The following is a 25,412-nucleotide window of genomic DNA, read 5'->3' as shown; positions in this document are numbered from 1 at the left end:
TAGCTGTACCACCAGCAATGTATGAAGGTCCTAATTTCTTGGAATATTCACTAGTTATTATTTTTCTTTTTCAAATCGTGTGAAATGGTAACTCATTGTGGTTTTTTATTTTCATTTCCCTAGTGACTACTGAAGTTGAGCATCTTATTCATGTGCTTATTGGCCATCTACATGTCTTCTTCAGAGAACTATCTATTCAGATCCTTTACCCATTTTTAATTCTTTCTTTTTGTTTTTGTTTTTTTTAAGATTTTTATTTATTTATTGAGAGAGAGGTAGTGAGAGAGAGCATGAGCGAGGAGAAATCAAAGGGAGAAGCAGACTCCCCATGGAGCTGGGAGCCCAATGCGGGACTCGATTCCAGGACTCTGGGATCATGACCTGAGCCGAAGGCAGTCGTCCAACCAACTGAGCCACCCAGGCGTCCCACCCATTTTTAATTCTTAAGTTAAATTTGCATTGTCTTTTATTGTTGAGCTATGAGTTCTAAACATATTTTCTCCTAGTCTCTTGTCGGATACGTGATTCAAAAGTAGTTTCTTGGGGCGCCTGGGTGGCTCAATGGGTTAAGCCGCTGCCTTCGGCTCGGGTCATGATCTCAGTGTCCTGGGATGGGGTCCCACATTGGGCTCTCTGCTCAGCAGGGAGCCTGCTTCCCTCTCTCTCTCTCTACTTGTGATCTCTCTCTGTCAAATAAATAAAATCTTTAAAAAAAAAAAAAAAAAGGTAGTTTCTTCTGTGAGCTGTCTTCCCACTTTCAACATATGGCAATTTATAGCTAAAAAGTTTCTGATTATAATGGAGTCTAATTTATCTAGTTTTTCCCTTCTTGTTTTTACTTTTGGTGTCATATCTGAAAAGAAGTATTGTCAAATCCGAAGTCACAAACATTTATGCCTATGTTTTCTTCAGAGTTTGTAGTTCTTGCTTTGACATTTAAGTCTATGACTCAATTTGTTAATGTTTGTATTTAGTTATCCCAGTAACATTTGTTGAAAACCTTTTCTTTCCCAATGAATTGTCTTGGAGCCCTTCTAACTAACCATAAATGTAATGGTTTATTTCTGGAGTCTCAACGCTATTTCACTGATCTGTCTATCCCTATGCCAGTACCATACTGGTTTGATTACTACACCTTTCAGTAAGTGTTGAATTTGGGAATAGGAGTCCTTCAAGTTTTGTTCTCTTTCAAAATAATTTTTGCTATCCTGGTCTCTTCTCTTCCACTGAATCTTAAGATAAGCTCACTTATTAATTTCTTCAAATAAGGCAGTTGAAATTTTGATACAAATTAAACTGAGGGGCCGCTGGGTGGCTAAGTTTTGATTTTGGCACAGGTCATGATCCAGGGTTGTGAGACAGGCTCCATGCTCAGCAGAGTGTGTGCTAGAGTTTCTCTCCCTCTTCCTGTGCTCCTACTCCACATGCACACACTTGTTCTCGCTCTCAAATAAATAAATCTTAAAAAAAATTAAACTGAACCTGTAAATCAGCTAAGGAAGTATTAGCATCTCAACAACATAAAGTCTTACAATCTATAAACATGAGTTGTTTTTGCTGTAATTTGGGTTTTCTTTAATTTATTTCAACAATTTTTTGTGGCTTTAAACATCAACTCTTATACTTCCTTTATTAAAATTATTCCTTGGTATTTTATTTTTTTGGATGTTATTGTCAAAGGAATTTTTTCTTAATTTCATTTTTGGGTTTTTCATTGCTTGTGTACTGAAATACAATTGATTTTTGTACACCCATCTTCTATCCAGCAACTTTGCTGAACTCAGTATTAGCTCTAACAGTTCTTCTGTGGAATTTGTAGGATTATGTATAAACAAATTCTTATTATTTGTGGTAGCTATGCTCTCTAAAGCTGCCATGACTGCTGAACTAGCAAATCCTAAACCACTGTCCTAGGGGAAAATGTGTACACACACACACACACACACACTATGATCTTAAATTCCAAATCCTTAAATCCTATCTCATCCTAGTAGCTTCAATATTGTACGGTAGTCCTTTTTATTTTGGTAAGACCATAGAAATGTTTACTTTTAGGCACCTGGGTGGCTCAGTCAGTTAAGTGCTACCTTTGGCTTAGGTCATGATCCCAGGGTTCTGGGATCCAGTCCCACATCAGGATCCCTGCTCACCGGGGTATCTTCTTCTACCCCTGCCCCTACACCCACTCATGCTCTCTCCTCTCTCTGTAAATAAATGAAAAATAGGAAGGAAGGAAGGACAGCAGAAAAGAAGGAAAGGAGAGAGGGAGGGAGGAAGGGAAAGAAGAAAAAGGAAATGTTTCCTACTTCATTCCTGCTTTTAATAATCTGAGTCTTCATTTTCAGTATAGCTGGAGGTTTGTCAATTTTGTTCTTTTTCAACTTTTTGGTTTTCTCTATTTTCTATACCCTATTTCATCAATTTCCACTCTAAATTTTATTATCCTTCCTTCTGTTTATTTGGGCTTAAATTGTGTTTCTTGCCTAGTTAAGATGTAAGTTTACACCTTTCTTTTATAATGGAGGTATTTACAGCTATAAATGTCCCTCTGAGCAGAGTTTTTGCTGCATCTTATACATTTTCATATGCTGTTTTCATGTTCATTAGTCTCCAAGTATTTTTTAACTTCTTTTGTGATTTCTTCTTTGACCCACTGATTTGAGAGTCTATGGTTTAATTTTTACACATGTAGAATTCTCCAAGTTTCCTTCCATTAATGATTTTCAATTCCATTCCATTACAGTTACAGAACACAATCTATAATTTCAATGCTTTCAAATTTATTGGGAATTATTTTCATGAGGTAATAAATGTCAATGCTGGAGAATGATCCAAGCTGCACTTAAGAAGAATGTGTGTATTCTGCTCACTTTGGATGGAATATCCTATAGATGTCTACCAGTTTAGACTGATGTTCACATCTTCCATTTTCTGTTGATCTACCTAGTTTTGGTATGCTTTATTAAAAGTGGAATTTGGAATGCGTAGGTGGCACAGTCAATGGGGCATCCAACTCTTGGCTTCAGCTCAGATCACGATTTTGTGGTCGTAAAACCGAGCTCCATGTCAGGTTCTGTGCGTGGCACAGAGTATGCTTAAGATTCTCTCTTCCTCTGCCGCTTTCAACCCCATTCTTTCTCTCTCTCTAAAATAAATACATGTTTAAAAAAAAAAAAAAAGTGGAGGGGTGCCTAAGAGCCTCAGTCAGTTGAGCATCTGCCTTCAGCTTAGGTCATGATCTTGGGGCCCTGAGATTGAGCCCCATGTTGGGCTCCCTGCTCAGCAGAGAGTCTGCTTCTCCCTCTCCCTCTGCTCCTCCCCTCTGCTTGTGTTCTCTCTCAAATAAATAAACAAATGAATAAATCTTATTTAAAAAGTATAATTTTACACTTCCAACTATTATTATTGTATTGTGTATTTCTCCCTTCAATTATGCCAGTTTTGTTTCATGTGCTTTGGGGCTTTTGACAGATCAGTGTATGTTTATAACTTTTTTTTTTTTTAAGAGTTTATTTATTTGACAGAGAGAGACATAGCAAGAAAAGGAACACAGGCAGGAGGAGTGGGAGAGGAAGAAGCAGACTTCCCGCTGAACAAGGCACCTGATGTGGGACTCGATCCCAGGACCAGAGTCTGGTTGTGAGCTAAACAAACACTGAGGACTGTCCATGGGAGGGTCCCAGGTGCACAGAGGGGAGAGAAAGACTCCCACACTGGGGAGCCCAGACAAATTCCCATAATATTTGGTTTTGAAAAACAGAGGGGCTGAATTTCACAAATTCTTATAACCAGCAGGACTTAAAACCTGGTACTTGAAGAATCAGTGGGCTTGGCTCTGAGAGCTGGAAGAGCAAGAGGAAACTAAGTCCCTACCCTTAAAGAGACAGCAAAACAAACAGTACCACAGAGACAGCATAGAAGCAGCAGTTTGAAAATCACCTGGGATCACAAGAGGGAGATTTACTAATCTCAGAGCCTGTGCTATATGAACATGGACCAGTTGGGAGACTTCTCCAGGAACAAAGGAGTTTGGGCGGGGGGGGGGGGGCAATTTCCTCCCCCTACTACCAGCCTAAGCACATAACACAATGCTGACACTCGCTACCTAACTTGCTAACATCGCCAACCCACACCTGCATTCTCCTGTGGACATGCCCCTTCAGCCAAGCCTGTTCTCCACATCTATTTCCACAGCAGATCAGGGCAAACTTCACTAACACCCTGCATCCTACATGCTTCTACAGATCTGCCCCCTCCAATACACCCTTGGTGAGAGCCTATCCAATGTAATGCCACAAGCCTGACAGTGTGCAACAGTACCAATGTGCCGGCACCCCTCCAAAGTGACTCCTGCCCCAAAGAAAAGGAAAGATAACCGCATATACCAGTCACACAGCAGCCCCAACAGTGGGCTGGGAGTAGACAGCTGGTCTGATTGCAGGCCTTGCCCGCCAACAAAAGTTTCTCAGGGGACAAAACAGGAAAAGCACTCTAGAGTTTGGTGCTACAGCATCTCTGGCAAATGTTCAATCTGACTCAACTAAAGCCCAAGGTGGCCCCAGACTGGCCCACTAACAGCAAAGGAACCGAACAAACAAAAGAGAAGTTGCACTGCAGACAAGTGGCAGCTCAGCCACAACAGCAGGACATACAAAACACACATAGGAGACACCCTGAAGTACCAAGTTCTAGTGAACAGAGGATACTGCATTACAGGGCATGACCTTTTCTTCAAAAGGCTGTTACTTTCAAGAGCAGGAGACATAGCTGAATTGCCTAACATACAGAAACAGACTCAAAAAGTTAAACGAAATGAAGAGACACAGGAATATGTCTCAAATGAAAAAATAGGACAAAACCATAGTAAGAGATGTAAATGAAACAGAGATAAGTAGTATGCCTGATAGAGAATTTAAACTAACAATAAAGATACTCACTGGACTTGAGAAAAGACTGGAGGACCTCAGTGAGACCCCTTACTAAGAGACAGAAAACATAAAGAACTAATCAGAGATGAAGAACTCAATAAATTAAAAATACAGTAGATGGAATACATTTTAGATGAAAAGCAGCAGGTGAATGGATCAGGGACCTGGAACACAGAATAATAGAAAACAATCAAGATGGGGGGAGAGGAAAAAAATATAAAATGAAAATAGAAAACTTAATGACATCATGAAATATATTAACATTCATTTTATAGGTATCTCAGAAGAGAGGAATGGCGACAGAAAATTTATTTGAAGAAATAGCTGAAAACTCCCTGAATCTGGGTGAAGGAAGCAGAAATCCAGATCCAGGTAGCACACAGAACCCACAACAAAATCAACCCAAGAAGGTCCAAACCAAGACACATAGTAATTAAAGTGGCCAGAAGTAGTGATAGAGAATTTTAAAAGCAGTAAGAGAAAAGAAAACCATTATATATACGGGAAACCTCATAAGGCTGCTAGCTGATTTTTCATCAGAAACTCTGCCAGTCAGATGAGAGTGGCATGATATATCCAAAGTGCTGAAGGGGAAACATCAGCAGTCAAGAATACTCCATTCAGTAAGGCTACCATTCAGAACAGGAGGAGAGCTAAAGAGTTTCCCAGACAGACAAAGGTTAAAAGAAATCATGATCACCAAAACAGTCCTATTAGAAATACTGAAGGGGACTCTGAGTGGAAAGCAAAGACTATAAATAAGAGTTTTAAAAGTAGGAAATACAAAAGTGGTAAAAAATAAGTATATCTGTAAACATCAGTTAAGACACTCTCAAAAGAAAAAGATGTAAAGTATGACACCGTATACCTAAAACACAGTGAGGAGAGGAGTAAAGAATGGGCTAAAACTTAAGTGACCATCAACTTAATATAGACTGCTATATGCAGAAGATGTTATACACAAACCAAATGGTAGCTGTAAATCAAAAACTAGTAACAGATTTGAAAAAATAAAGAGAAAGAAATCCAAGTATTTCACTAAAGAAAGCCAAATAATCAAGACAGAAGAGGGCATGAGAAGGAATAGAGAAGAATTACAAAACAGCCATAAAAGAAGTAATAAGATGGTAGTAAATACATATATACCACTAATTACACCAAATATAAAAGAAACACTCAAATCAAAAGACATAGAGTAATGGAATGGATAAAAAAGCAAGATCCATCTATATGCTACCTACAAGTGACTCACTTCTGCCCTAAAGACACATGCAGATTGAAAGTGAAGGGATAGATGGGGATCCAGCCCCTCATCGGGCTCCCTGCTCTGCAGGAACCCTGTTTCTCTCTCTCCCACTTCTGCTTCTGTTCCCTCTCTCACTGTGTATCTCTCTGTCAAATAAATAAATAAGTAAAATCTTTAAAAAAATAAATAACATATGCAGTTAAGATTATACATTTCCCTTGAAGTATTACTATACCTACATCTCACAATACTCCATATTTTTATAATTCAATGCCAAATATTTTCTAATTTCAGACATGCTTTCTCCCCCTTTTACCCATTATTTCATACTAGTATATTTAATTTCCAAAAAAAAAGTGGGTGTTGTAGCTATCTTTCTGCTATTGATTCCTAGCTGAATTTTAACAGTGTACTGTGATCAGAAAATGTAATAGGACTCCAGTGTTTTGAAATTTGGACTGAATCTGTGGCTTAAAATATGGTCAAACTTTTTTTTTTTTGTGAGAGAGAGAGAAAGAGAGAGCACGAGCTAGCACGGGCAGACAGAATGGCAGAGACAGAGGCAAAGGGAGAAGCAGGCTCCCTGCCGAGCAAGGAGCCCGATGTGGGACTCGATCCCAGGATGCTGGGACCATGACCTGAGCCAAAGGCAGCGCTTAACCAACTGAGCCACCCAGGCGTCCCTGGTCAAACTTTTAAAGCATTCTATTACACCTGGAAAAATTTGTAACCTGGAAACCACGGAAATGGTTGTTATCTCAATTACTGAAAAGGAAATGTTAAATATCCCACAGAGGTTGGCTATTTGTGCATCTGTCCTTATATCTGACTTATTTTGAGGCTATGTTAATTAGATGTGTTCAAATTTAAAACAAATATGTCTTCCTAGTTAAATTTTCAACAACATGAAGTAAGCCTTGAACAGTAAATTTTTTTTGCCTTAAAATACCTATTTTTTCTGATATCAATGTAAGTACTCTAGCCTTCTTTACACTGGTGTATCTATCCGCATGATATATTATTTTATGACCCTCTTACTTTCAACCTTTTTGTATTTTTATGTTTATATCTAAATCTTGAAAACCAGGTTTGAAAATAATGTTTATCTTTTAACTGAATGTTAATTCATATACATTTAACAGTAATTACTGATATATATGGATCTACATCTTCCCCCTTCCCCTTTGTACTATATTCATTGCGTGTTCTGTTTCTGTCTCTCCCATTTTTTCCTCTGAATTCATTATTTAAGAGAAATTTTTTTTATTAACGTGAATTTTATTATGAGGAGTGAATCAAATTCAGAAAATAAGGTATTCTAGGACTCTTCAAAACAGTAAAAATGATTTTTAAAAAAAAAGCAAAAATGACAGAGAACTAAAGAGATGTACTACATGCAATGCATGTACCTCGATTGGATCATAAATCAAGACAACTAAAAGAAAAACGGAGGACAATTCAGACTGAATACGCTCTACATATTAGATAATGTATGGGATGATTAAATTTTCTTAAGGCACTAGTATTGCCGCAGTGCTGGTATTGCAGAAGATTGTCTGTTTCGATGGAGATGCATACTGAAGTATTTAAGGGTGAAGCACCATAAAGCCTGGTCACTTTGAAATTGTTCAGAAAAAGAATATACAGAGTGAGAGATAAAGCAAGTTGACAAGATAAAATGTAGTGTGTATTATCTGTACTATTCTTTCAACTTAAAGGTTCAAAAAATCATGGAAATATATCTGTTGAGGCATGCCTGGGTGGCTCAGTCATTTAAATAAGTGTCTCCCTTGAGCTCACAGGTCATGATCCCAGGGTCCTCAGCAGGGAGCCTGCTTCTCCCTCTCCCTCTCCCTGCTGCTCCCCCTTCTTGTGCTATCTCTCTCTGTCAAATAAGTAAATAAGATCTTAAAAATATATATACAGATATAGATACTATGGATTTGTTAAGTGAAATAGTACATATGGTACAATTCTATTTTATTTTATTTTATTTTATTTATTTGACATACAGAGATCACAAATAGGCAGAGAGGCAGGCAGAGGGGGGGTGAAGCAGGCTCCCTGCTGAGCAGAGACCCCCCCGCCCCATGCATTGAGCCCTGGGCTCAATCCTAGGACCCTGAGATCATGATCTGAGCTGAAGGCAGAGGCTTTAATCCACTAAGCCACCCAGGCGCCCAAATATTCTATTTTTGTAAAAAACAAAAACAAAAACAAAAACAAAACCCACACATGTATACATGCAAACACACACAAAGACACACACACACATGCAAAGACATATATTAACTGCTGTAACAAAGGAGCCAAAAATGTCATGACTCAAAGAAGACAGAAGTTTATTTCCTGCTACTATGACAGTCCAAGATAGATGAACCAAGTCAGTAGGTATCTCTCCTCCATTCAGTCTTTCAGAGACTCAGGATGATAATGACTCTGACATTTTCAACACAAGATTTTCAAAAGTTTTTCCTTTCCAGCTGAGGTGTAGGGTCAGAGATCATCTTACTTCCACTCACACTTCATTGGCAAGACTTTCCACAAATCCATACCTCACTGCAAGGGAGGCTGAAAATATCAAACTGGGCAGCCATGTCCCAGCTTCAACTCTCACCACTTGAAAGAGATTTATTAGAAAGCAGATACTCCATCACAGTCATTAAAAAGGGGTCTAAGCTCATGGACTGCCTTTAGCCTAAGGCAGTTCCTACTCATCCTTTGGATCCCAGAAACACCACTTCTTTCAGAAAGCAAGCATTCCTTGATTCTCATCTTATTTTGTGAGTTCCCTTAGAACTAAGAATTGGTGCCACCTAACTTATCACTTAATTAAATGTTTTTTAAAAAACAATTCCAAACGTTTTCCCTGTACTCGTTTGGAATTTTTACACTCAAATTCTGTTTTTATTTTATTTTTTTATATTTTAAAAGATTTATTTGAGAGAGAGAGCGCAAGTGGAGATGGGGCAGAGGAAGAGAGACAGGGAGAAGCAGAATCCCCACTAAGCACAGAGCCTGATGTGGGGCTTGATCCCAAGACCCTGAGATCCTAACCTAAGCAGAAGTCAGATCCTCAACCAAATGAGACACCCAGGAGCCCCTCAAATTCTGTCCTTTTAGAAATTACCCTAGGGCGCCTGGGTGGCTCAGTGGGTTAAGCCGCTGCCTTCGGCTCAGGTCATGATCTCAGGGTCCTGGGATAGAGGCCCGCATCGGGCTCTCTGCTCAGCAGGGAGCCTGCTTCCTCCTCTCTCTCTGCCTGCCTCTCTGCCTGCTTGTGATCTCTCTCTGTCAAATAAATAAATAAAATCTTAAAAAAAAAAAAAAAAGAAATTACCCTAAAAAATATTCCATGTATCCTTTTAACTTAACAATGTCTAATGTTAATCAAAACCTTACCCCCCCAAAATAACTTTTCTTAATTTATATTACTGCTGACTGATATACTATTTTTGCTTTAATTCTATGTGCCTTTTTATTTATTTATTTATTTATTTATTTATTTATTTATTTATTTATTATTTTATTTATTTATTTGACAGAGAGAGATGACAAGCAGGCAGAGAGAGAGGAGGAAGCAAGCTCCTTGCTGAGCAGAGAGCCCGATGCGGGGCTCAATCCCAGGACCCCGAGATCATGACCTGAGCCGAAGGCAGCGGCTTAACCCACTGAGCCACCCAGGCGCCCCTATGTGCCTTTTTAAATTTCACAATTATTGCTTTAAATAATCAATGTTCATTTATATTTACTCATATAAAATGACTTTCATTGTTCTTTTTTTTATCTCTGACCTTCATTTTCCTTCTACCTGAAATAAATTCTTTAGAATTTCCTACTTGGCTGGTGGCAAACTCGACTGTGTGTCTGAAGATCTATTTTACAATCATTCTTAGAACATATTTTTGCTTGATGTAGAATTTGTGGTTGGTACTTATTTCCTTTTAGGCTACTGCAGATATCCCACTGTCCTTCACCTTCTACTACTGCTGCTAAATAGTCATCTAGCAATTTAACTAATATTCCTTTGGAGGAATTTTGCCTGTTTATCTGGCAAAGATTTCCTATATTTGGTTTTCTGCAGGATGACTGTTTCTCTATATATGGATTTCTTTTAATGTGCACTTTTGGAATCTGTTAGATTTCTGTAACATCTGACTTGATGTTCTGAAAAATTTCCAGTGATCAACCCTTCAAATACTATGTCCTCTCCATTTTTCTCTCTCCTCCTTCTAGGACTCCACTGGACATTTCTGCTCTATCTTCTATACCCCTTTCTCCTTTTCTCTGTATTTTCCCCTCTTTATGTTGTATTTTGAATTTCTTTTGGCCTATCTTCCAGTTCACTAATTCATTCTATCTTCATCTGTACCTACTCTTTTCTTAAACCAATCCATTAAGTTTTCAATTTTAATCATCATATCTCAGTTCAAGATGTTTTTATTTTTATTTTCCAAATCTCATAGGTCACATGTTACAGTTTCCTATTACTTGCAACTGTATTCAAACTTGTGCCTTCTTTTTTTAAGATTTATTTTAGAGAGAGCCTGTGAATGTGGGGAGGGGCAGAAGGAGAGAATCCTCAAACAGACTCCCCACTGAGCAGGAAGCCTGATGCAGGGCTCAATCCCAAGACTCTGAGATCACGACCTGAGCTAAAATCAATAGTCAATGCTCAACCAAGCAAGCCACTCAAACACCCCAATGCCTTATTTCTTTAAAACAGAAAGTATAATCATTTTTATAATTTGTGTCTAACTATTCCAATGCTTAAGATCTCCAATGAATTAAAGGTCTTTCTGTTCTCATTCATGTCTTGTTTTGTGGGTCTCCTTACATTTGACTGAATGGTGATCATTTTACTTGGAAAGCTATTTATACAAGCAATAATATAAGGCCTAGGATGAAGCATTTTCTTGGGTTTTTTTTTCCCCCTCTTCTGCAGATTTATTTGAAGTACAACTGACAAAATTATATACTTTTTTCCTTTTTTTTTTTAAGTAGGCTTCATGCCTAGCATGGAGCCCAATGCAATTCTTAAACTCATGACCCTGAGATCAAGACCTGAGCGGAGACCAAGAATCAGATGCTTAACCAACTGAGCCACCCAGGCACCCCCAAAATTACATATATTTAGAATGTACAGGGCGCCTGCGTGGCTCAGTCCTTAAGCAAATGCCTTTGGCTCAGGTCATGATCCCAGGGTCCTAGGATCAAGCTCCACATCGGGCTCCCTGCTCAGCAGAAAGCCTGCTTCTCCCTCTACCACTACACCTGCTTGTGTTCCCTCTCTTGCTATCTATCTGTCAAATAAATAAATAAAATCTTTAAAAATAAAAAAATGAAATGTACAGGAGCACCTGGGTAGCTCAGTCAGTTAAGCATCTGTCTTCAGCTCAGGTCATAATCTCAGGGTCCTGGGATCAAGCCCCATGTCAGGCTCTCTGCTCAGCAAGGAGTCTGCTTCTCCCTCTCACTCTCAAATAAATAAATAAAATCTTTTATGAAAATAAAGTATATAACATGATGTGATATACATATACTTTGTGAAATTATTACCACAATTAACACATCCATCACCTTACTTAATTTCCTCTGTGTGTGTGTGTGTTTATGTGAATGCTGAAGATCTATTCTCTTAGCAAATTTCAAGTGTACATTACAGTATTATCATGGTCACCACGCATGCTGAACATTGTATCTTCAGAACTTACAACTGAAAGTGTATGCCCTTTGACCAGCATCTTCTCATCTTCCCAGTATCTAGCCTCTGGTAACCACCATCCCACTCTGTTTCTATCAATTCGGATTTTTTCTTTCTTTTCCTTTTTTAAAAAAATTTGGTTCCACATGGGTGAGATCATACAGTATTTGTCTTTTTCTGTGTGGTTTATTTCACTTAGTTTAAAGTCCTCTGGGTTCATTCATGTTGTTGCAAATGTAAAGATTTCCTTCTTTCCCATGGCTGCATAACATTCTACATGTCTACATCTATCTATAGATATTTCATATATTCTTCTTCCATTTATGCATCAATAGAAGCATTTTCTTTTTAAAGAATTGTGCTTGCTTCTCTCAGGGATCCAAGAATACTACCAATTCTGGGCTGTGTTAAATCACAATCAAGGCTTTAAGTTCACCAGAAAACTCAGGAATTCTGAAAATAGGCTGTAATTCCTTTGGATGTCTGATCCATTTCCTCGACCTGAGTCCCAGCTTATTATAAGGGTCTCCTGTTAGACATCCCACTTTGTGGACATCCAAGGCTTTGATATTTCTTGCCCTTGGCCTGAGATAAATGATAAAGCCAAGTCCAAATATACTGAAATTAGAAAATGCCACCAGGAGAAAAGCAGCTTCCATTCTCACTTACTTACCAGAGTAAAAATTCAGTCATTTCCTCAACTTTTTACTTAAGTGATCCAAGATACTAACAAATAATGTGACTTATGTGAAGGAATTGAATTTTACTGACCAATTATTAAAAAATACTGGCACACTCAATGCATGCTATATGAGTCCTTTGCAAACAAACCAAAGACATTTTATTCCTTAGTAACTGTAGAAGTATAATATTATCAGACTTATTATAGTAGATGCAATACTTAATCCTCTACCACTATCATTTGTCATATATTCATGATTTGATATTCTTATTAATTTCTTCTACTAATACTACTAATGTAGTATTCTTATCTGGTAGGTTCTTTTTTTTTAAGTAGAAACAAATATATAATTATCTTTTGATTTCCTAAAGCCATCCTTAAATCAGAAATGTACAGAATGAAGAAATCCATCAAGTTCTTTAACTAAACTTTATACCATATTTCATCAAATCTGAGGTGGTCAGAATTTATTCAACATACCCTTTGCCTAATCTTTTTTCCAATGAAATGGGTTTCTTCCTTATTTTTTTTAAGATTTTATTTATTTATTTGACAGACAGAGATCACAAGAAGGCAGAGAGAGAGAGTGGGAAGCAGGCTCCCTGCCCAGCAGAGAGCTTGATGCGGGGCTTGATCCCAGGATCCTGGGATCATAACCTGAGCTGAGGCAGAGGCTTCAACCCACTGAGCCACCCAGGTGCCCCTTCTTCCTTCTTTATATTTAGATATAACCAAATGGGGGTTTTCTTGGCGGGGAGGGCGGGGGTGGGGAGGGGTACTGGTGTGTTTATCTTGGGGGCTACTTTTGTTTTTGTAATAAAATATAAAGTCATAAGAATTCAACCTGACTACTGCTTAAGATTTCTTTACACATACAAAGACCTGTTTGGATTTTGTGAACCTTGGGAACTAAGAACTCTGAAATGAGCAAACATGCAATCATCCTCAGAGTATTCCTGATTTTGTAAGTTCACAGGAACGATAACCTTTAGTATCATTTGCTCTGCCTTCACTGATTTATTTTGTCCCTATCCTTTTGTTTGTTATTTTGGGATTAAATGTTCACTTACAGAAACACTGAGTATCAAATGTATGTGCTATGAGCATGTTCTTAAGTATTCAATTAAAAACAGCCATAAAATAATTCAATGAACAAGGCAGCAGCCATATTAGAGATTAATGAAGAAAAGCCAGAAGGTTATATCCTCTGATAGTGTTATCAAAGCAATAGGGTCAATTTTAATGGGATTTTGACATTGTTTTAGCAAAAAAGTTGATAATTTGGGGGTTCAGGAACACATATTTATTTCATTGAAAATAATGGTAATACTTTCAACTTACGGAATTTTACCCAAAAAATTTTTCAGCATCAAATTAATCTCTTAAGGAAAGAGACAATTTAAGAAAACTGAACTTTTGTCATGTTTTGAGAATTTTCTAGTCATTTATGGTAGTTTTTTCTATAATGAAACACTATGAATTCATTCAACAAATTTATCTGTGTTATCTATCAAATTCTTGATGCTGCAAAGATATCAACAACAAAAAAATAGACAAAAAACTCTGCCCTCAAAGGCTTACATTATACTGGTCAAATTCAAGATTTCTTTTTTTATATTTCAATCTTTTATTTATGTAGAATTTGGCATGGAATGATTCATTTTTTCTAGTGTAGACTTTGGTCTGCAACCTTCTGATATCAAAATTCTACTAACGCATGGATATAAGCTTTCAAGAAAACAATTTTGCAGTAAGTACAGAAAGCTTTAAAAAAATATGTAACTTGAACACATTATGATACTTCTTATACAACAAAAATAACACCCAATCCCTTAATATTATGTTTTATATATTATATAATGATGTGTAAAAATGATATACCTTGTTTAAAAATATAAAAGGATTCACCCATATGTGAAACTTAAACAAAACAAAGGGAAGTAAAGGAATAAATCAAATAACAGGCTCTTAACTACAGAGAATGGATGGTTACCAGAGGAAAGGTGGATAGGAGAATGGGTGAAATAGATTAAGGGGATTAAGAGTACACTTATCTTGATGAGCATTGAGTAATATATAGAATTGGTGAATCATCATATTGTGCACCTGAGATGAAACTTAACACTGTATGTTAACTATACTGGAATTAAGACTTAAAAATTAAAATATAAAAAATATGAATTTTTAAAAAAAGAAAACAAAAACAAAAACAAAAAATATGAATAATATGATCCCATAAACATTTAAAGATATAGATGGCTATATACCAAACATTAACCATAGTTATCTTTAAATGATAAAATTAGAAGCAATCATACCCTTTTTTTGCTTCTGTTTTCTGTATTTTCTACTAAATTAGAAAAATAACTGCAATAATGAGCCACCACAGATCACATTTATGAAACTCAATACAAAGACCACGTATTATAGAACAGGAACCAAGGACATTTAATAGTTTGCTCATTTCTCCAAATAAAGTACTATGACAATTCTACAGAGTTAGAGTACTGCTTAGAAAGAAATACCAGAGAACAACATCCACTATTACCATTTGTAAAATGTCATTAGATAATTAAAATAAATATACATTTTGAGTTAGTTACCTGTCCAGGGCTTCCTTGAAGTATTTTCTCTGGACATCAAATTGAAAGACTGTACGTTCACAATCAGTTGAAGCATTATCACTACCCCCATGTTTCTTCAGGAAGGCATCAAATCCATTTTCATCTGGGTATTTCAAACTACCCATGAACACCACTAAGTGGAAAGAACACAAAGTCACAGAAGACAAAGAGATAAGACAATGCTTTTATTATCAAGGATAAAAATTCTCAAATGCAAAAAAAAAAACTGGAAGAAAATATACCAACATGTTAACAATGGTTGTGTCTCCATAATACTTTCTTCATTTTATTTGTTTTTGTAATTTTCTATAATGCTCATATATTAGTTTTAGTTTCATTTGTAAAAACATTAAAATGCAAACAACATAAACATGTATGCAGATTGTTATTATAATAACTCCTAAGGAGAGAAGTTTGCCCTCAATTAGCTTAGAAAAAACATATAAATAATTGAAGAAAACAAACGGATTAAAATATCTCTGTCTCGGGCGCCTGGGTGGCTCAGTGGGTTGAGCCGCTGCCTTCGGCTCGGGTCATGATCTCAGGGTCCTGGGATCGAGTCCCGCATCGGGTTCTCTGCTCCGCGGGGAGCCTGCTTCCTCCTCTCTCTCTCTCTCTGCCTGCCTCTCTGCCTACTTGTGATCTCTCTGTGTCAAATGAATAAATAAAATCTTAAAAAAAAAAAAAAATATCTCTGTCTCTATCTATATAGCATCCATACAGGTTTTATTTAGGTACATTTATAGTTAAACCGAAGATGTTGTTTTGTTGTGATATTAATCAAGTTTTTTTAATTTTCTGTATTTCTAATGCTTTGACATCTTGGGGACTTGCTAACCGTGGGAGAGACAGCCCTTCCCAAAGTTAAAGACTAGATTTCTAGAGACAGGCAATTATCTGCTGATCTGTTGGTCTTAGCATACCTGAACAATAATAAAATTTGCTTGTTAAAATATTCTTCTAAGTGGTTTCATCCTAATCCACAAAACTAATATGGTTAAGGAGATTAAATTTAAGTCTTCAGCTATAATATTCATAAATATTTTTTCTTAGCCTTTTACCTTCTTAAACATATCATACTTCCATCAAACCAGTTACTCATCTTTGAAATCAATTCATACAAATCTGGAGGAAAACACACACTCAGGAATGGTATTTTACAAAGATCTTACTGTGTTCCAAAAAGTGTGCCAGCCCGGGCAGGTCATCCGGATCAGCAAAACTCCCAACTCCAACACAAAGAGCCGCTGCAGACTGGAATAAGTAGAACACATACAAATAGTGAGTCAATCCTAAAGAAATAATACTGTCATCACATATTAAGGATTCACTTGGAGACTGATGGTTTCCAACAGAAAGTAATAAAATTCTTTCCCTGAGTAACAGGAGGAGCAGCGAAGTGAAACTCACCAGAACTGTGTCAGTTTCACCCTGCTGCTCCTCCTCTTGCCATCCTGCCAAATGCTGAACAGGTGCAGACCTAAGGGAAAAAGCAGAAACAGAGAGGAAAAAAAAAAAAAGGGAAGGGGACTAGCCAGCCTACCAACTATCACTTCTTGCCAGCATTTCAGAGTTCTGAACAAAGTCATATTTCCTTATTTATTAGATTTCGGAAATCTGCATAAGTAATATGTCTAGAAATTAGCAATTAAAGACTCTGTGTTCAGTAACTCAGTTACTGAATGTGAGACTTCTCAGTGTTATTCAAAAATTTTCATTTTTATTAAAATGGTAAATACGTGTCAGGAAAACATCTAATAAAGAAAATGAGTAAATGGTTAAAAAAGAAAATCTTTATTAAAAATCTATAGAACTTTAAAGAGCCTTTTTAGTTCTTCATGTCTTCATATACAGAATACATATATCAATAGATATTCCCCCAATACCTTTGGCAAATCAAAGGTTTTTAACAAATTAGATCGTCAAGAGGTATACCACTTAAAAATGATTAGGTACGTCACTTAGAAATGATTAAGTACACCACTTAAAATGATTAGGGCATACCATTATGTCATTGTAAATTAAAAGACACAAACAGGAGGGGAAAATAAGTCAATCTGAATCCTTGAGTATAGGAAGCTGAATTATTAACTTCCCCAAATTTTTCAAATATCAATTTTAAAAGGCTAACATATTTGGCATCAAAGAGCGTTTTGATAAATGGTTACTCTTTTAGAAAGAGAACTCTTAAGAAATAGCATGTTCCTGGTATGAAGTTTAACCATGTGTCAGATAATGAAAATATGTTTTTAGAAGAACCAAACAGCCTCGTTTGATAATGTAAATCCCATTTTGTAGACATAGGCACATAAACTCGTCAAAACATGGGGGAATATCCACTTCTTCGAACCACAGTCTAACCTGTTCTATGATGTTTAATAGATGCCTAACCTGCTTTCAGCTCCAACTACCCCATAAAGATTTCTCGTCTTGACCAGCAGGGCTGAAGACATTTTTGTATAAGTTGACTTAAACCACAGTCTATCAGTCAGCTTTGACCACAGCAAAAACAGGCTCTGCGATTGCTAGAAAAGAAATTCATACTTGAGAATTATCTACCCAAGAAATTCATACTTGAGAAATTCATACTGGAGAACTGACTTAAGAAACCCCTGAACAAATCATTAATTCTGTATATATCATACTTAAATTTTAACCTTTTTAATTTATCAAAACTTTCAGACCAAGAACAACTTCCTTTCAGGATGAGGAAAATGGAGGGGGATGAAAATGATCCTCAGAATAGTAGTTACCTTCTTAATTACGTAAATATTCTCCAAAAACCTCAAAATTATTTCTTTCTACTTCTTTTACTAATTCTCATATTTACCTTAAACAAGGTCCACATTTTTCCAATAAAAATTAAATCATAAAACCAATGCAAAACCCTAAACTACTCTTAAGGCACCTCTTATCTTGCCTATCTAACTTTATTTCCCTTTTGCAGATACTTATTCATTCAACGAATATAAACCATTTCCAATGTTACAATCATAGGACCTTTTCTTTCACGAGTGTAACCACTGCATCTGAACAATTTGATTTCATCTTCAAACTACATTAGGTTCCTGCATTCCTTTCTAAAATGATCCAGAACACTAGCTATTGATATCTTATGAGGCAATATATCATACTGAGTTTTCAGAAAAGAAAGGCAGCTTTAAGCCATTTTTAAATGATCACTATAATCTGATCTTGATGCTCTAGAAAAGGTAAACATTTATAGAGTTTGATCCACCTAAGCAAAATAAAAAGGGGTACCAAAATACTGGATGCACATCTTCATTTGTCAAAGGGGTTCACAACTGCTACGTAAATCTAAGGTATTTTATTACATCTAGACAATAAAACTGGCTGTCAAAACAAGCTTTTAATTTAACCCTAGAGTTTTGCTTATCAGTTGACAGAAGACATAAAGAAGTTCAAAGCATGGAAAAAGTAATTAATAGATACGTACAGAAACTTTCAGACAGGAAATATTCAGTTATGAAGTTATCACATCATCAGTTTTAGAGCTAAAATGGACATTAAAAATTATGTATATAATCTAGGGACACCTGGCTGGCTCAGTCAGTAGACCATGCAACTCTTGTTCTCATGATCAAGTAATTTCAAGCCCCACATTGGGTAGAGAGACTACTTAAAAAAAAAAAAAACAAAACAAAAACAAAAAAAACTTTTAAAAAATTATTATGAAAAGGCATAAAACCATCCAGATAGAGACAGAGACAGAATTAGAACTCAGGTTTCTTGACTGTGGATTTCTTTCTACTCTGTGACTTTTATCATTTATTTCTTCCTTTCTTTTATTGCTCTATTTGGAATTATGAGGTCTATTTTAAATTAAGTTAATGTATCAGTTCTGGATTTATTCATAAAGACCTTAATATAGAGTATCAATTATTTCTTTTCAGTATTTTCATTTTTATTCCTCAAGTTTTCCAACTAAAACCACTTGTCCTATCATGTTACCCCAAAACAGGCATCATTCATAATATATATAGCAAGGGGCAAATAGATTCTTAAAAACGTGATCCAATTCCCCCAACAACTTAGTGTAATAACTGGTACAACCTTCTTTAAGAAAGTAATTTTTCCAGGAAGACTGACTATCCACAAATGGATTTATTCATAAAATATCTACTACCTGTATTCTCACATCTTTATATCTCTGAGGGCTGACCACCTTATAGTATGTTGGACATCTAGATTTTAGTCTTAATAATATGAATTTTATTTCATTTGTATATTGACTATGTCACGTTGAATATATTATTGATAGTCAAGAAACAAGTTTTAACAAACATTTGCTGATCAATTCCACTGTAATGTCTCCAAAAAAATATTATCCTCTAATATAGATGCTCCCTACTATAAAATGGAGGCATTCGTCAAAAGATGTCCAGAGAGGGGAAATTCTCCTTATCAAGCCCTATTGCTATATTTATTTATTGTTATTACACTTAGCCCTTAAACAACACAGGTTTGAACTGCTCAGGCAGTTCAACTTGGATGTTTTTTAATAAATACAACATTGTAAATGTATTTTCTTTTACTTATGATTTTCTTCATAATGTTTTCTTTTCTCTAGCTCACTTTATTATAACAATACAGTACATAATACATATAACATATAATACATATAACATACAAAATAATCGAAGTGCCTAGGTGGCTCAATGTTATGCATCTGCCTTCAGCTCAGGTCATGATCCTAGGGTCCTGAGATGGAGCCCCATATTGGGGTCCCTGCTCAGTGAAGAGCCTGCTTCTCCCTCCCCCTCTGCTCCCCTGCCCTGTTCATGCTATCTGTCCCATACTCTGTCTCAAATAAATAAATAAAATATTAAAAAAAAAAAATATGTGTGAATCAACTATCTATCAGCAAGTCTTCCAGGGAACAGTAAGCTATTAGTAGTTAAATTTTAGGGGAAATCAAAGGTTATGCAAGGATTTTCAACTGCACAGGAGGTTGGTACCCCTAAACCCCACATTGTTCAACAGTCAACTATATGTATTACATGAAGCTCAACTGACCATTTTTATTTCAATTCCTCCAAATTACTTGGTGCTTTCCCATAAAAAGAGATAAAAACACATGAAATTACTAAGCAGAAATTACCCATGAGGACTCTCAGAACCATAGGCCCAGGTGAGAATTCTATACTACCTTGTTCTTTTCTTTTTCCAGTCTCTCCAAAGGTTATATACTCTCTTATCCCTCTACTCCATGCTAAAAATAATACAAATCCTCAAATATTACCAGTGATTACTTCTGAGAGTTATGATTATGAGTGATTTTTATGTTTTTTGAAATTTTCCATCCATTTCTATAATAAGTTTTTATACTCTTATAATCAGAGCAAAATGTTTTTTAAATATTATTTTCATACAAAATAGATCTTTACTGAAGATCAAAAAATGAATATACACTTACTTTTTGACATTAAGAAATAAAACATGAGTTTAGGAATTATCCCAAAGAATTCCCAAATTAAAAAAAGACATAATTATAGACATGATTCACACCTGTTTTTCAGTGGTTTTCTTTCTGGCTTCTGCCCTCTCTTCTAATTCTTCTAATTCATTATCCTCAGTATCAAGATCATCATCATCATGTTCATCATCATCATCAAACTCCTCTTCATCATCAAAACCCTCTTCATCATCTTCTATTTCAGCTCCAGAATCCTCATCATCGTCGTCGTCATCATCATCATCATCGTCATCGTCTTCCTCTTCTTCCTCCTCTTCTTCTTCTTCTTCATCATCTGTTGCATCTCCTGTTTTACCTTCCATATTACTTAGGTCTGAAATCAAAAGTGCCTGCAAGCCATTCCGCAATTTGATGTATCTAAAGAAAGAAAAAAAAAAATCACAAAACATTTTGAGTCAGCTACTCTTCTTTTTTTTATTAAAAGATTTTATTTATTTATTTGACAGAGAGAGATCACAAGTAGGCAGAGAGGCAGGTAGAGAGAGAGGAGGGGGGAAGCAGGCTCCCTGCTGAGCAGAGAGCCCAATGTGGGGCTCGATCTCAGGACCCTGAGATCATGACCTGAGCCGAAGGCAGAGGCTTTAACCCACTGAGCCACCCAGGCGCCCCAAGTCAGCTACTCTTTACACACACCAACACAAATGATCATCTTAGCAGAATAAAAAAAAAATACAAAGGCAAGGGAAGCAAGGGCAAAAATGAACTATTGGGATTTCATCAAGATCAAAAGCTTTTGCACAGCAAAGGAAACAGTTAACAAAACCCAAAGACAACTGACAGAATGGGAGAAGATATTTGCAAACGACATATCAGATAAAGGGCTAGTGTCCAAAATTTATAAAGAACTTAGCAAACTCAACACCCAAAGAACAAATAATCCAATCAAGAAATGGGCAGAAGATATGAACAGACATTTCTGCAAAGAAGACATCCAGATGGCCAACACACACATGAAAAAGTGCTCCACATCACTCGGCATCAGGGAAATACAAATCAAAACCACAATGAGCTATCACCTCACACCAGTCAGAATGGCTAAAATTAACAAGTCAGGAAATGACAGATGCTGGCAAGGATGCGGAGAAAGGGGAATCCTCCTACACTGTTGGTGGAAATGCAAGCTGGTGCAACCACTCTGGAAAACAGCATGGAGGTTCCTCAAAATGTTGAAAATAGAACTACCCTATGACCCAGCAATTGCACTACTGGGCATTTACCCTAAAGATACAAACGTAGTGATCCGAAGGGGGACATGCACCCGAATGTTTATAGCAGCAATGTCTACAATAGCCAAACTATGGAAAGAACCTAGATGTCCATCAACAGATGAATGGATAAAGAAGATGTGGTATATATACACAATGGAATACTATGCAGTCATCAAAAGAAATGAAATCTTGCCATTTGCGATGACGTGGATGGAACTAGAGGGTATCATGCTTAGTGAAATAAGTCAATCAGAGAAAGACAACTATCATATGATCTCCCTGATATGAGGAAGTGGAGATGCAACATGGGGGGTTAAGGGGGTAGGAGAAGAATGAATGAAACAAGATGGGATTGGGAGGGAGACAAACCATAAATGACTCTTAATCTCACAAAACAAACTGAGGGTTGCTGGGGGGGGGGGTTGTAGAAGGGGGGTGGGGTTATGGACATCGGGGAGGGTATGTGCTATGGTGAGTGTTGTGAAGTGTGTAAACCTAACAATTCACAGACCTGTACCCCTGGGGATAAAAATATATTATATATTTATTAAAAATAAAAATAAAATAAATAAAAATTTTAAAAACCTAGCAGGCAATTAAAAAAAAAGTACATATACATACACACACCCTCAACACTATGTTTACATTAATAAAACTAGCTGTTTCTTCACAGGGGAAACCTCAAAAGCTAATCAGTTTCTGAGTAACTAAATAGAAAAGAGACACTTGACTGTCTTTTTGATTTTGAACTATGAAAATACATTTACCTGTTCAAAAACCAAATTTTAGAACTTAAACAGATAACAAGCCCACAACTCAGCCTCCCTTACTATTTCTTTAATTTATAAGTACTTTACAAATATTTTATCATTCCAGAAGACTCAACCTAACAGAAGCATATCACTCAATACACAGAGCAGCCAGGTCAGCTTAAATATTAAAGCAAAATTTCATATATTTAAACTCTGCTCCTTCCCTTTGGTACAATGTATTTGATATTTTATACCAGCTTCCAGAACTCCTTTAAGGACTTAAAAAAAGTGACTACATCTTAAAGAAAACTAAATCCCACTGACTAGTAGCCTAGCAGGAAAATGACTATCATTTACTGTCTAGTAAAATATGATCAATTAAGCCAGTACGATCCAGAATGATAGAGCTAAACATGGAATGTTAGAATGAAGGAAGCAATACAGAAAGCCCTTAAAGCAAGGTACATTTAACTTGAGATGAAACTTTCATCAAGATGAAAAAAGTTTGGAAATGACCTACTTAGGTCATTTGTAGTTCATAATGAACTACAGCTCGTAAGTTGTTCTTTTTTTCTCTTCCCTTTCATTTACAACTAATTGGACTTCCATAGCTGAAAAAAACTGCATCTGCACAGGAAACCAGGAAGCCTGAGACATCCATTCATGTAACTCAAAGTGGGTAGAATGGGCCATGGAGAAACTGTGGGAGCCAGTGTCAGCATGTCCAGCAAAAGAACAGCACAACGTTTCTGGCAGAAGTAGAGAGTCAAGGTGGTGGGTGGAGGTGTGCCAGACGGCAAATTCTGGAGCTGGAGGGACTCACTGCACTGAGGAGTAACAGCAATGACTGGAGGGAAGGAAAGGAAAGGGAAGTAGGCAAATAACCAGAACTGAAAGAGAATGTCTCCTGTTGTGGGTCCTGGGTTTAGGCAAAGAGACCGCCCACAGACTCCTGGAGGATTCTCCTACCACGCTGTGGGGATACCCAAAGCCTCAAATGCTAAGTATATACTTCCTTCCTTCCTTCTACCCTTCCTTCCTTTCATCCTTCCTTCCTCCCTCCCTCCTCTTCAAATTATCTCTGGTGTACTCTAGTACCACCTTCTGGAAAACAAAAAGAAGGCTCCTAATTTACCAGCCTGTTAAACTGTTAAAATCAAAGTAAACAAAACCTTGCCTAAATAAGGTGTATGCTACTTAAATGCTGCAGAAGAAGCACTTTCCAACAAACACCATCAAAAAGCATTTTATCACGAAAAGGAAATGACAATTTTCTAGCAACTGAACCCAAAGACATGGAATATTGCAATCTATTTGAAAAAGAATTCAAAATATAAAGAAATTCAACAAGCTACAAAAAACTCAGGCAATACAATGATCTCAGAAAGAAAATGAATGAACATAAGGAGTATTTTACCAAAGAGAGTGAAATTCTAAAAAATAAAACTAAAAATTCCAGAGCCAAATAAATCAATAAATCAGGTATGAGAATGCACTAGAAACTGAGCAGAGTTGGAAGACAGAATTAACAAGCTGGAAGATAGGAATCTAGAAATGATTCTGGTGGAAAAGAAGAGAGAACTAAGATTTTTTTTAAATGAAGAAACCCAGTGGAAACTATTAAACTTCATTAGAAAAGCCAACATAAGAATAATGGATATTCCAGAAAAAGAGGAGAGAATGTAGAGAATGAGTTTATTTAACAAAATAATAGATGACAATTTCCCAAACCTGGAAAAGGAACTGGATATACAAGTCCACAAAGTCAAAAGAACACCTTATTATCTCAATGCAAAAAGACCTTCTCTAAAACACATTATATTAAATCTGTTGAGGGGCACCTGGCTGGCTCAGTCAATACAAAGCACGTGACACTTGATCTCAGGGTTGTGAGATTAAGCCCCATGTTTGGTGTATCAGTTACTTAAAAAATAAAAACTTTTTTGGGTGCCTGGGTGGCTCAGTTGGTTGAGCAACTGCCTTCAGCTCAGGTCATGATCCTGGAGTCCTGGCATCTCTGCCGGGATAGGGCTCCCCGCTGGGGAGGGGCTGCTTCTCCCTCTGACCTTCCCTTTCATGCTCACTCACTCTCATTCGCTCTCTCTCTCTCAAATAAATAAATAAATAAAATCTTTTTAAAATAAAAATAAAAAATAAAATCTTTATTAAAAATATCTTTAAAGGGGTATGCCTGGGTGGCTCAGTGGGTCACAGCGCCTCTGCCTTTGGCTCAGGTCATGATCCCAGGGTCCTGGAATCGAGCCCCACATCAGGGTTTCTGCTCCGCGGGGAACCTGCTTCCTCCTCTCTCTCTGCCTACTTGTGATCTCTTGTATTTCTGTCAAATAAATAAAATCTTTAAAAAAAATTTTTTTTTAAATAGTAAAACTGTTGAAAGTCAAAAATGAAAAAAACTTAAAGAGACATTCTCTTTCAGTTCTGGTTGTTTGCCTACTTCCCTTTCCTTTGTTATAATGTAGCTATGGGAAAAGAAAGACAACCTACAAAGGAACCCACATTTGGCTATCAGCAGATAATCTATAGACCAGGAGAGAATGGAATGACATATTCAAAATATTGAAAGATAAAAACTGTCAGCCGAGAATACTCTGCGGAAGTTATCCTCTAGATATGAAAGAGAAGTAAAAGGCTTTCCCAGACAAAAAGCTAAGGCAGTTTACCACCATGAGACCCACTAGACCTGCCTTAAATGTCCAAAGGACCTCTTCAAGCTGACAAAAAGACATAAGTACACTAAATCATAACTAAAG

At 36.7% G+C, this 25,412-nt stretch overlaps 1 protein-coding gene across 3 annotated transcripts in view; it reads right to left on the bottom strand.

Moving 5' to 3' along the window:
• The window catches only part of NRDC (nardilysin convertase), a 97,609-nt gene that overhangs the window by 46,146 nt on the left and 26,051 nt on the right, over positions 1-25,412 (bottom strand). For 2 of the 3 annotated variants that reach the window (XR_004276200.1, XM_032302358.1), the window contains exons 2-6: positions 20,714-21,038; positions 17,576-17,709; positions 16,595-16,664; positions 16,357-16,438; positions 15,164-15,317 (exon numbers count right to left, since the gene is read on the bottom strand). Coding sequence is in view for 2 of the 3 variants with exons in the window: in XM_032302358.1 (XP_032158249.1) it covers positions 15,164-15,317; positions 16,357-16,438; positions 16,595-16,664; positions 17,576-17,709; positions 20,714-21,038 (765 nt within the window). In the remaining variant the exon portion in view is untranslated. The remainder of the gene's footprint in view (positions 1-15,163; positions 15,318-16,356; positions 16,439-16,594; positions 16,665-17,575; positions 17,710-20,713; positions 21,039-25,412) is intronic. The other variant, XM_032302359.1, reaches the window with a different exon arrangement.

Source organism: Mustela erminea, chromosome 10 (genome assembly GCF_009829155.1).
Source record: "Mustela erminea isolate mMusErm1 chromosome 10, mMusErm1.Pri, whole genome shotgun sequence".
In the NCBI taxonomy this organism is placed as follows: Eukaryota; Metazoa; Chordata; class Mammalia; order Carnivora; family Mustelidae; genus Mustela; species Mustela erminea.
Note: the sequence above shows the minus strand (reverse complement) of the source record. Positions and strands in the feature narration are given on the sequence as shown.